The following is a 13,203-nucleotide window of genomic DNA, read 5'->3' as shown; positions in this document are numbered from 1 at the left end:
CCACCTACCCCCCTCCAGCCACCACGACCTCTTGCTATCCCTCCAACAGGCCAGCTACATTCCCGCCTCAGGGCCTTTGCATTCACCCAACACTGCGTTTGAAGTGCTCTTCCCCTCCATATGCCCCTGGTGCTCAGTAGACTCCTTGCCCCTACCGGGACTGGGGACTCCTCCTCATTCCCAAATCCCTTAACCACTTTCCTGCTCCATTTTTCTCCATATCTCTTTCCATCTTCTGCCATACTAACTAGGATTATATTTACTCATGTATTTTGTTCTGTGTCTGTCTCTTCCCTTCATAATGTAAGCTCCTGGTGGGGGGGGGGCGGGTGGCGGCGGGGATCTGTGTATTTCATTCACTGAGATAGAGCTATTCTTGGAAGAGGGCCTTGTATGCAGCAAGCACTTCATACATCACTACTGAATAAATAAAGTGCCAGAAAGGAATGGAGGGAGAAAGGGAGGGAGAGGGAGGCAGGGAGAGGGAGGGAGGGAGGGAGGGAGGAAGGAAGGAAGGAAGGAAGGAAGGAAGGAAGGAAGGAAGGGCAAAAGGGAAGTGGCCACAGCAAGAAGTTAGGAAATACATTATTCTGGTTCCACTCTATTAAATTTAAATTCTATAAAGCGAGGCTATTCTGTAAACCGATGACCCATTGCATACAGCTACTTAGTGGGTTTCGAAAGTGAAATAAACTCGGTGGAAGGGCGTGACACGAATCCTGTACTTTGGGGACCTTGCGTTACTGGGGCGTCCTGCCCATGGGCAGAGGTGAGGAGGAAAAGACCCTCTGGTTTCAGGGTGCAGGATAGCATCAGGGTGTGAGGGCTGGCCTGACTCCCCACCTACCAGAGGCAATCGCCCTGAGCACCCAGGGCAGACAGACACGGGGAGGGCAGGGCAGGGAGCTTCTAGGAACAGTTTCCACACCACCTGGCCGAGCTGAGGATTTGAGAATTCCCCCATCCTCTTTCTCGTTTGCACGATGACATTTTGCAGGGGATTAATTCCCCAGGGATCAGCTTGCCCTAAACCTCCGTAATCCAGATTTATGGTTTAATTCAGTGGCCTGAGTATCTTACCCAAGTTATCTTACACCACGAAGTAGGAGGCGGGAGGGGGAAAAAAACCAACAACAACCAGACTGTGCTTCCAGGAAATCAAGAAAACGGACTAAGCTCACTTTGGAAGCCTCTTTAATGGAACCATTTCCAAGCCCGGTCTTCCCAGGAATCCTGTTTGTAGCCCCAAGATTGTCATGCCTCCCTCTTACCGACAGAAAGAAACAGAGGAAATCTGAAGCAGCTGAAGCAAGAAGGGGGAAGGGTGGACCATGGGCTGAGCTTTTTGAGAGTCTGACCCAAGAGGACACCAGGGAAGAGACTCTGCTGGGGTGTAGGCATTGGGGGTTACATGAAGTCGAGATGTCATTAACCTCTGGAATTGGTGGGGTGACGCTGACCTTGGTCCTGATCTCATTTCTAGCTTCTTACTTCGTCCTAGAGAGGTTTCCCCTCACCCTGCCCGCCATCCGGGCAAAGCCATCACTTTTGGTCCAGCCTCGACTCACACAATGCAAGGCCAGTCACCACGCACCCTCCCACCCTCTCTCCTGGACGGGCCCGAGGGGATCTGGTCTTCCACAAGTGCGGGGTTCATGCCGGCCTGGTGGGGAGAGACCGGGGGCTTCCAGAACCTCCTCAGCGAGACATCATCTTCACAAACTCTGCAAAGAAAAGCCCCTGGGTAAGGCGCCGATTTGTAAGAGCACTTTTTGAGCCCTTTACTATGTGTCAGGAACCAAGGGTGATCTTTGGGAAACCCTCTGCTCCTCAGTTTCTTCGTCTCCAAAATGGGAATCACAGGATCGCCATATACCTTACACAAGTCTTCCAGACGGTTGAACGACAGAATGCTTACAAGACCCATGAAGCGTTACACAATCGTTACGACTATCTTATTTCATCTTTCCAACCGATCCTGGAGGCGTTAACTACCATCTCCCAGATAAGCAAACGGAGGCCAGTGAGGTTGACCAGTGCGCCTGAGGCCACGTGGACGGTGAATGGAAAACCTCGGAAGGAACGCACTGACTCTGCAGTGACTCCATGCCCCATGAACTTCTGGGCCCCACCCAGGTCTTGAGGTCCATCTGTCCTTCCCCTGCGCGGGGCTGGCCCGAGGATCTGTCTCGTAGCTCGTCCAGACTCTCAGTGATGCCCCTCGTACACCTGAGCCTGGCGAGACCCAGCGGGCATCCCGGCAATATTTCCTCAGTTACAGCCAGGCCATAAAAGCCTCCTGAGTTTCCCTACTGGGAATTACAAGCTCATGGGTCAGAGAACATCCCTGACCGGCCTCCAGGATTTGACATCCCAGAAGGCCAACACAACTCAAGGCAGCGAGGTCTGTGGCGATTACGTCCTTTGAAGGGAGGGGGACAGGGAAGCCTTTGTAGGGCAACAGATATGGGGGATACAGCCAGCTGAGGACGAAGGGACGCTTCATGGCAGAGAACGAGCTGCGCCGATTCCTGAGGGATGGAGAACACCGGGGAAGGTACCGGAAGCGGAAAGGACGTCAGAGAGGGAGAAACAGGATTCAGAGAACACAGAGGGGGCACCCAGTGTGGACAGAAGTGCGGCCGGGGGTGGGGGTCACACCAGGGATGCACCTGAGTATCAGACCGAGAACTCAGCTTTTGTCCCCCGGCGGCAGTTAGATGCTGGGGTGCCTGAACTAGAGTCACCATGATGAGACTCTGACCCTCCCTGTTAGGTCTCCCACGAAAATGGTCTCCACTCCCACCTGCCCAGGATTCCCACGGGTTCCCTTCCGCCCATCCCTCAGTACACGTGGGACGAGCTCTGTGCCAGGACCGGGGCGCGTAGGGAAGAAGGGTTCAGTCCGGGGCCTCCTCGGAAGGAAACAGGCGAGGCGCTATTACGAGCTCGGGTGATGTCACCCTCAGCGCTGCGGCGGAGGCACAAGGGGGCGCCGAGAGGAGGGGTGGGAGCACCTTCCGGTGGCATAACTGAAACTGGGCCAGCGGGAAGGGGCAAGGGCGTTCCCGCCCGGAACGAGCAGCAGCGTCACACGTGACTTCTCTGGGTGGCTAGGACAGGTAAGAGACGACCTTGAATTTGAACCCCGTGCATCTGACCCCAGAGCCCCAGCTGGTGACCGGTCCACTCTCCCGACGGGACATTTCGTTCTCGACAAAGGCGCCCCGTGAGCCGGGGAGGGACAGGCACGGGGGAGGTAGGAGTGAGCCCTGGCTCAGAAAGCCACCCGCGCGGCGTCACCTTCAAAGTCGACCGTGCCGTCTCCGTTCACGTCCGCCTCCTGCACGACCTCCGAGATCTCGCGAGGGGTGAGCTTCTCTCCCAGAAGCCTCTGCATGGCCTGCTGCAGCTCCCCGAGGGTGATCTCCCCGTCCCCGTTGGTGTCAAACTGCTCGGGGCAGAGGCGCGGTGTTGGCAAGGACCGTGACCACAACCACAGCGGTCGGGAGCTAAGCTAAGCGCCCGTCGTGCACTCGAAAATGTCCTCAGCTCCCGGAGGGCGGGTCATTTTCACGGTCGTGTTCACCGCCCCGTGGCAGGTCCCCCAAACGGTGCCTTCCCCACGGTGCAATATTAGTTAAACTAACGAACTATTTTCAAACCTCCATGCTGCACACCCTTAACCAACCCGCACAGAAAGTCTCTTCCGGGCTATCTCCCCAGTGTGGGGGGCGTGGGGGTGGGGTGGGGGGTGGGGGCAGCTAACCATCCTCGTCTAGCCGCGCTGATGCTAACCCGGCTGAAGCCACAATCGTCTCTTGCCTGGACCGTCATGACGGTCCCCTGATTGGTCCTCTGGATCCCATGGTGGTCCACATCTCAGGACCTCCTGTTCCTGTTCACTTAAGACAGAAATCAGGGGCCCCTGGGTGGCTCAGTCGGTTAAGCATCTGACTTTGGCTCAGGCCGTGATCTCCACGTTCGTGAGGTCGAGCCCGGCATCCGGCTCTGTGCTGACAGCTCAGAGCCTGGAGCCTGTTTCGGATTCTGTGTCTCCCTCTCTCTGTCCCTACCCCACTCATGCTCTGTCTCTCTCTCTCTTCCTCTGTCTCAAGAATAAAAAACATAAAAAAAAAAAAAATTAAACAGAACTTGGGCACCTGGGTGGCTCAGTCGGTTAAGCATCCCACTCCCGATCTCAAGGTTCATGAGTTTGAGCCCCGCATTGGGCTCTGTGCTCACAGCACAGAGCCTGCTTTGGGTTCTCTCTCTCTCTGTCTCTCTCTCTCTCTCTCTCTCTCAAAAATAAATAAACTTTAAAAAAATAACAAAAAGAAATCACAACATAAAACAGAAATCAGATCTTGTCACATCCCCTGCTGAAAATCGTCCAGTGGCTTCCTCATCCCCCCCCATGATATCCTGGCTCGTTCGGAGACGCACAGACTCCTAAGAGGCTGGCCCTGCTTCCGCCAACTCTGACCCTTGTTGATCGCCTGCTACTTTCTCTCCAGCTCGGGACTCCAAGCTCCAAGACCTTGCTCTTGCCCACATCTGCCTTCCTGCCTTCCAGCGTCCGTCCACACCTGCTGCTTCCTCAGCCTGGAACATGATCCCCCCCACCCCAGAGCAGTGCCGTCCAGGAGAAATACAGTGCGAACTGCATGACTGATTTAAAATTTGCTAGTAGCCACGTTTAAAAAAAAAAAACAAAAAAAACGGTGAAAGAGAACAGCGAATTTTTTTAAGTAGACCTCACACCCCGTGTGGAGCCCAACGCAGGGCTTGAACTCATGACCCTGAGATCATGACCCGCGAGGAGATCAAGAGTCAGGAGCGTAACCAACTGGGCCACCCAGGCGTCCCACACGTAGATGTGTGGTAGGGCTTGATCTCGGGGTCGTGAGGTCAAGCCCCGTATTGGGTGTAGAGATTACTTAAAAATAAAATCTTGGGGCGCCTGGGTGGCGCAGTCGGTTAAGCGTCCGACTTCAGCCAGGTCCCGATCTCGCGGTCCGTGAGTTCGAGCCCCGCGTCGGGCTCTGGGCTGATGGCTCGGAGCCTGGAGCCTGTTTCCGATTCTGTGTCTCCCTCTCTCTCTGTCCCTCCCCCGTTCATGCTCTGTCTCTCTCTGTCCCAAAAATAAATAAACGTTGAAAAAAAAAAAAATTAAAAAAAAATAAAAATAAAAATAAAATCTTGAGGGGCGCCTGGGTGGCTCAGTCAGTTAAGCAAGTGTCCGCCTTCGGCTTGGGTCACGATCTAGCAGTTCGTGAGTTTGAGCCCCGCATCAGGTTCTGTGCTGACAGCCCGGAGCCTGGAGCCTGCTTCGGATTCTGTGTCTCTCTCTCTCTCTGTTCCTTCCCTGTTCGTGCTCTGTCTCTCTCTGTCTCTCTCTCTCAAAAATAAATAAACATTAAAAAAATTTTTTTAGTAAAATCTTTAAAAATTATTGAGCTATATTACATTTTTTAATTCGCACTGGATTTCGTAAGACTTAGCATACTACCATAGTAAGTACTTATACTTAGCGTGATTAGTTAATGTGCTCAGTGCACACATATGCTTAAGCCAAGGATACTAAGTCTTAATTCAGGTGTATTTTACCACCGATAGTGCCTCTCAATTCAAACACCAAATAGTATAGGAAATACTTGACCTGTATGCACCTTTTATACAATTTAGAGTTGAAAGGGTAGATCTACATGCCCAAGTTTTCCCAAACAAAATGCTTCCCAATAACTGAATTGAATATTTGTTTTTGTTTTATTTTACTTTACTATTTTATTTATTTTATTTTATTTTATATTTTATTTTATTTTTTTATATTATATTATATTTTATTTATTTTATTTTATTTTATTTTTTTATATTTTAATTAATTTATTTTATTTTATTTTTTAATATTTTATTTTATTTTATTTATTTTATTTTATTTCATTTTTTTATATTTTATTTTATTTATTTATTTTATATATTATTATTTTATTTTATTTTATTTTTTTATATATTATATTATATTATATTATATTTATATTTTATTTTATATTATATTTTATTATATTTTATTTATTTTATTTTATTTTTTAATATTTTATTTTATTTTCTATTTTATTTTATTTTATTTTATTTATTTATTTTATATATTACTATTTTATTTTATTTTATTTTTTATATTTTATTTTATTTATTTTATTTATTTTTTTATATTTTATTTTATTTTTTATATTTTATTTTATTTATTTTATTTTATTTTATTTTTTTATATTTTACTTTATTTTATTTATTTTATTTTATATTTTATTTTATAATATTTTATTTTATTTATTTTATTTTATTTTATATTTTATTTTATTTTTTTATATTATATTTTATTTTATTTATTTTATTTTATTTTATTTTTTTATATTTTAATTAATTTATTTTATTTTATTTTATATTTTATTTTATTTTTTAATATTTTATTTTATTTTATTTATTTTATTTTATTTTATTTTTTTATATTTTATTTTATTTATTTATTTTATATATTATTATTTTATTTTATTTTATTTTTTTATATATTATATTATATTATATTATATTTATATTTTATTTTATATTATATTTTATTATATTTTATTTATTTTATTTTATTTTTTAATATTTTATTTTATTTTCTATTTTATTTTATTTTATTTTATTTATTTATTTTATATATTACTATTTTATTTTATTTTATTTTTTATATTTTATTTTATTTATTTTATTTATTTTTTTATATTTTATTTTATTTTTTATATTTTATTTTATTTATTTTATTTTATTTTATTTTTTTATATTTTACTTTATTTTATTTATTTTATTTTATATTTTATTTTATAATATTTTATTTTATTTATTTTATTTTATTTTATATTTTATTTTATTTTTTTATATTATATTTTATTTTATTTATTTTATTTTATTTTATTTTTTTATATTTTAATTAATTTATTTTATTTTATTTTATATTTTATTTTATTTTTTAATATTTTATTTTATTTTATTTATTTTATTTTATTTTATTTTTTTATATTTTATTTTATTTATTTATTTTATATATTATTATTTTATTTTATTTTATTTTTTTATATATTATATTATATTATATTATATTATATTTATATTTTATTTTATATTATATTTTATTATATTTTATTTATTTTATTTTATTTTTTAATATTTTATTTTATTTTCTATTTTATTTTATTTTATTTTATTTATTTATTTTATATATTACTATTTTATTTTATTTTATTTTTTATATTTTATTTTATTTATTTTATTTATTTTTTTATATTTTATTTTATTTTTTATATTTTATTTTATTTATTTTATTTTATTTTATTTTTTTATATTTTACTTTATTTTATTTATTTTATTTTATATTTTATTTTATAATATTTTATTTTATTTATTTTATTTTATTTTATATTTTATTTTATTTTTTTATATTATATTTTATTTTATTTATTTTATTTTATTTTATTTTTTTATATTTTAATTAATTTATTTTATTTTATTTTATATTTTATTTTATTTTTTAATATTTTATTTTATTTTATTTATTTTATTTTATTTTATTTTTTTATATTTTATTTTATTTATTTATTTTATATATTATTATTTTATTTTATTTTATTTTTTTATATATTATATTATATTATATTATATTTATATTTTATTTTATATTATATTTTATTATATTTTATTTATTTTATTTTATTTTTTAATATTTTATTTTCTATTTTATTTTATTTTATTTTATTTATTTATTTTATATATTACTATTTTATTTTATTTTATTTTTTATATTTTATTTTATTTATTTTATTTATTTTTTTATATTTATTTTATTTTTTATATTTTATTTTATTTATTTTATTTTATTTTATTTTTTTATATTTTACTTTATTTTATTTTATATTTTATTTTATAATATTTTATTTTATTTATTTTATTTTATTTTATTTTTTATATTTTATTTTATTTTATTTATTTATTTTATATATTATTATTTTTTTTATATTTTATTTTATATTATATTATATTTTATTTTATTTATTTTATTTTATTTTTTAATATTTATTTTATTTTAAAAAAAAATTTTTTTTTTCAACGTTTTTTATTTATTTTTGTGACAGAGAGAGACAGAGCATGAACGGGGGAGGGGCAGAGAGAGAGGGAGACACAGAATCGGAAACAGGCTCCAGGCTCCGAGCCAACAGCCCAGAGCCTGACGCGGGGCTCAAACTCACAGACCGCAAGATCGTGACCTGGCTGAAGTCGGACGCTCAACCAACTGCGCCACCCAGGCGCCCCCTATTTTATTTTTTATTTTATTTTATTTTATTTTATTTTATTTTATTTTATTTTATTTTTATGTAGGCTTCACGCCCAGCGCAGAGCCCAATGCAGGCTTGAACTCACGACCCTGAGATCAAGACCTGAGCTGAGATCAAGAGTCAGACCCTTAGCTGACTGAGCCGCCCAGGCGCCCTGTGTATTCCTTTTTTAAATTCAAACAAATTGAATTTATATTCTGTTGAATGTCAAAGGAAATTAAGTAAATAATCGAACTGAAACTAACCAGAATTAGAGAAAATGAACAAATCAGTTCCTCAAGTCATACTGGTCACGTGTCAAGGGCTTGGCAGCCACAGGTGGCCAGTGGCTACCATTTTGGACAGAGCGTTCCTTTCTTTCTTTTTAAAAAAATTTTTTAATGTTTATTTATTATTGAGACAGAGAGAGACAGAGCATGAGCACGGGAGGGGCAGAGAGAGAGGGAGTCACAGAATCCGAAACAGGCTCCAGGCCCTGAGCCATCAGCACAGAGCCTGACACGGGGCTCGAACTCACGAACCGCGAGATCATGACCTGAGCTGAAGTCGGACGCTCAACCGACTGAGCCACCCAGGGGCCCTGGACAGAGCGTTTCTGAGATCACAGGCAGTTCTGTCGGACGATGCAATTCTAGATCTTTATGTGAAGCTGGGGCAGAAAAATCACACAGCTGAAAGGGGGAGATCTTCCTGGGATTGGGAACCCACGTTTGCCCAGCTCCAAAGTCTTTCCTTCCAAACGCTATGCTGTTCTTTACTTTTGCCGCCTGTATTGAAAGCTCTGAGAAAAGCATTTTATCGGGGGATGAGCGCATTTCAGCAAACGCCTCACCCTCCCTGGGTCTCATGTGTGTTAAGCATCTGGGTTAAACCAGATTATCTCTTTGCGTTCCCCTCTGGGATCTCAAGTTATTGGATTCCTTCTTCCCGTTACAGACAGCGAGATGAGAGGTCCTAACATGGGCTAGGGGACTGCAGGACCTTGGGTAAGATTTAGTAAATTCCACGAGCCTCAGTTTCCCCATATGCATGACTGAGATAAGGGGCTGCTTACTCCCACCGTTATTTGCGATGATTAAAAAAAAAAGAAATGGGTGTGGGTGGGTTCTGTCCCCGCTTAAAGCCCAATCGTAGACCCCTGGGCTTTCTTCAACTACCTCTAGCATCGCGAAACTCTCAACTCACTTCCTTGAAGGCATCGCGCATCTCCTGGACGCCGATCATCCCCGCCGTTTCCGCGAGCAATTTGGGGGTCATCAGCTCCACGAAGTCGTCAAAGTCTACACGGCCACCCACTGGGGACAGAAGAGGCAGGTCTAAGTGAGATTCCGTGTGCCTAAGCCACCATTACCTTCAAGGTCTGTTCGAGGTAGACCTGTTCTGATCTCTCTGCCTTCTGAGAACCTTCCCTCTCGGCCAACCCGGGCCCCAGGGTCCCTCTAATCCAAACCGGGGTGGATGGGGTGCACAGGGTGGCAGTAAGCAGCTGTCCGTGTGACCTCGAGCAAATCTCTTAATTGATTCAGATCTACATTCGCTCCTCTGTTGGTCTGTGCGCGGGGGAGTGCGAATTAAACGGGAGGCACGTCCCTTCCAGATAGGAACACGATCCTGTCCTGGCGTTCGGCCTCCTTTCCTCCGTGACGTGCCCAGAAGCAAACCTCAGAGTGATTCTGGCCCGGCTTCCTTCTCGAAAAGCCGGTGGTGATGGCAGTAAACCTACATCCCTAACCAAGAGCCTGACCTGCGTCACCTCCTTTGTCGCAATCGCACAAGGAGTGACATCATTTCTGCCTGACAGGTGGGGAAACTGAGACTCAAGAGTGGGGGTTGACTCCACTTTTCAAAAGGGGCCACAGTCGGGGCGCCTGGGGGGGCTCAGTCGGTTGAGCGTCCGACTTTGGCTCAGGTCACGATCTCACGGTTCGTGGGTTCGAGCCCCACGTCGCTCTCTCTCCCCCAAAATAAATAAATTAAAAAAAAAAAAAACCCACAATCAGTAAATGATAGAAATGGGCCTTGAGTCCAGATCCTGCCTCTAAGGTCACCGTTTTTATTCACTTCAAACGCTGCCTCCCCGAGTACAGCCTGAGCTGCTCGGACTCCCAGTGGCTTCCGGACTCCCAGGGCCGCCTACCCTCTTCCTTCCCTGCCGCTCAGCCTCCACATCCCTCCCGATTCCCCCCACCAGCCCGCCCCCAGCCCCAGTCCTTCTTCCCGCCCCCCGGCCTCACGGTTCATGCGGATTTGCTGGCCCAGTTCAGTCAGCTCCATCTCTGTGGGCATGTAGCCCATCGTCCTCATGAGATTCCCCAAATCCTTACAAGAGATGAACCCATCTCTGTCCTTGTCGAACTCAAGAAACGCTTCCCGAAGCTCTGAAAGCGAAGAGAGGAGAACTCTGGGGGGGGGGAGGGGGGACTTGAAACGGTGAATGGGGCAGACTGGCTGGGGAGACTTGAAACGGTCAATGGGGCAGACTGGCATCCCTTGAAACCATCAGAGAGGTGCCCACTAGAGACTTCTCGAGGAACACGTCTTTGAAAACCAAAATTTCGAAATGGGGTGACGTACAAAATGTGGAATCGGTTCGTGAGACCGCAAAGGGATGGCCCCGGAGTCTCAGCTTCTGGGGGTGAAGTTATGGGAAACTTCAAAACCACCAGAAGAAAAACCAATAGGTTTTGATTCACCTTAAACGTCAATGCATATGGAGGGGCGCCTGGGTGGCTGTCGATTGAGTTTCCGACTTCGGCTCAGGTCACGGTCTCGCCGTTCGTGGGTTCGAGCCCCGCGTCGAGCTCTGTGCTAACAAACAGCTCAGAGCCTGGAGCTCGCTTTGGATTCTGTATCTCTCTCTCTCTCTCCCCCTCCCCTGCTCATGCTCTGCCTCTGTCTCTCAAAAATAAATAAATGTTAAAAAAAAAAAAAGTCAGGCATATGGGGCACCTGAGTGGCTCAGTCGGTGGAGCGTCCGACTCCTGATTTTGGCTTACTCAGGTCATGATCTCACGGGTCATGAGATCGAGACCCATGCCGGGCTCTGTGCTGACAGCATGGAGCCCGCTTGGGATTCTCTCTCTCTCTCTCTCTCTCTCTCTCTCTCTCTCTCAAAATAAACTCATGCATGTGTCACTCCTGGATCTCCGAGACACTCGGGGATGGGTTTGCCTTCTAAACACTTTGGGAGGTGCCTAAAGTACCATGAGTTCCACAAATCATGGCTAAGTGGGAGGAGAGGGAGGTGGGACGAAAGGGTCTGCACGGAGATGCACAGAGAGCAGCTTAGTGGCAGACGACCATGGGGGGTCTTCTGGGGACAGAGGTTACCTTCGATCTCATCCTGTCCCAGCGGTCTTTCCTGGAAAGGAATGCAGGGAGAGGGAATTTGGAGAGGGTCAGGGATCCAGCATATCCACTTCTCCAACCATGTCCCCTCCCTCCTCTGAGCGATCCCTCTCCTTTCCCGTTTCTCCTCCGTTCTTGCTCGTTCCACCCACCCCTTCCTTCCCTTCCTTCGCTCACCTCCTGCCTCCCACCCACGGCTCTTTGCCTCTCGCTCTCTTGCTCATCGCTTCGCATTTCCTCTCTCCTGTCCTGGAATCTTGATCTCTCTCCCTCTGCCCTTCCTGAACGGACATCCATCCCACTGTGCTGAAAGGGGGCCTTGGATGCCATGGAATCCAGTCCCCTCCTTTTCCAGAAGAAGACAGTGCGGCTTAGAATCAGAGCAAACGTGCTCAGAGTGCCAGCTCTGGGCCAGACGTCCACAGTCCCTTCATTTAAACCTCAGAACCACCCGGTGCAGGGTAGGACCAAATAAATAGCATTCCCATCTTTATAAAAGAGGAAGCGGAGGAACAGAGAGGTTAAGGAAACTGCCTGAGGTCACACAGCTCCTACGGGCAGAGCCCCTCCCAAGGCGGGGAGACTTTAAATCACTCCCTCCAGGCTGTGCAGCAGGTCAGATGCAGCGGGCGCCTGAGATCTGAGTTCTGAGTCCGAATTCTTCCCGCTACACCCCCTGGATTCTTACCCCACCCACCCCACTCTTTCTCCCAAGGCTCAGAATCCCTTTTGTGGGGACCAGCGTTCAGCGACGGCGGGGCCGGAGGATCCGTGCCCCCCCCCCCCCCGCGACCGGTTCCTAAACCGGCTAAGAATTTCCAATCACCGGCTAAGAATTTCCAATCACCGTTGCCGCCCCCGTATCTGGGACACCGCGAGGGTCAGGCTTGGGGCCGTCGCACCCGACCTGGGAAATCCCACCGAGTGGCTGCTCATCTCTGAAAGCCTGACAGTTAAAAGCGTGCTGCCACCTCACCCGCTGTTTCTCGGCGATGCCTTTTCTCAGGAAGATGCAGGCGGGGCCCACGGGGACCTGCATGGAGGGACGGGGACGGCTCGGCAGGCACCAGGCTCAAGTCGGCTCCCCCTCCTTCCCGTCCCCCTCGGTGGCTCGGCCTCCTTATCTTCTCGGTCACTCCTCCGCCAACTCTTCCTGCCTCTCCCTCCGCCCCTGGTGTCCGAGAGCTGTGACAGCTGGATCAGAAATCTCTACTCGGGTTGGGGAGGGGATCAGAGCTGTGTCTGCCTCCCCATCTGGCTCGAGTGAGATGGGCGGGGATGGGGCGGGCGGAGGGGGGGAGGCCAGTCTCAGGCTCTGACCTTTTATCCCCAGAATAGGACTGGGAAGATCATTGCAAAAAACGGGGATTAGAGCCCGGGGCAGCCCTTCATTCACGTTCCGGCGCTCACCGCAGGCCAGGCCTCTGCTGGCCTCTGGGCGGGTAAAGACGTAGAGGGCACGGCCCTGGCCGCCGGGAGCTGTGTG

At 44.2% G+C, this 13,203-nt stretch overlaps 1 protein-coding gene across 2 annotated transcripts; it reads right to left on the bottom strand.

Annotated features, from left to right (window-relative positions):
• Positions 1 to 1,177: 1,177 nt before the first annotated feature.
• CABP5 (calcium binding protein 5) lies at positions 1,178 to 12,965 on the bottom strand. Of its 2 annotated transcripts, XM_058706748.1 has the most exons (7): positions 12,694 to 12,965; positions 11,895 to 12,063; positions 11,700 to 11,730; positions 10,604 to 10,747; positions 9,555 to 9,664; positions 3,304 to 3,451; positions 1,178 to 1,724 (listed from the first exon to the last, which is right to left on the bottom strand). In XM_058706748.1, the coding sequence occupies exons 2-7, from the start codon at positions 12,045 to 12,047 to the stop codon at positions 1,699 to 1,701; spliced, it is 612 nt and encodes a 203-aa protein (XP_058562731.1). In that variant the 5' UTR covers positions 12,048 to 12,063; positions 12,694 to 12,965; the 3' UTR covers positions 1,178 to 1,698. The 2 variants fall into 2 exon arrangements, with proteins under 2 accessions (XP_058562731.1, XP_058562732.1); XM_058706749.1 differs by lacking the exon at positions 11,895 to 12,063 and having other exon boundaries at positions 12,694 to 12,963.
• Positions 12,966 to 13,203: the final 238 nt, after the last annotated feature.

Source organism: Neofelis nebulosa, chromosome 17 (genome assembly GCF_028018385.1).
Source record: "Neofelis nebulosa isolate mNeoNeb1 chromosome 17, mNeoNeb1.pri, whole genome shotgun sequence".
Classification (NCBI taxonomy): domain Eukaryota; kingdom Metazoa; phylum Chordata; class Mammalia; order Carnivora; family Felidae; genus Neofelis; species Neofelis nebulosa.
Note: the sequence above shows the minus strand (reverse complement) of the source record. Positions and strands in the feature narration are given on the sequence as shown.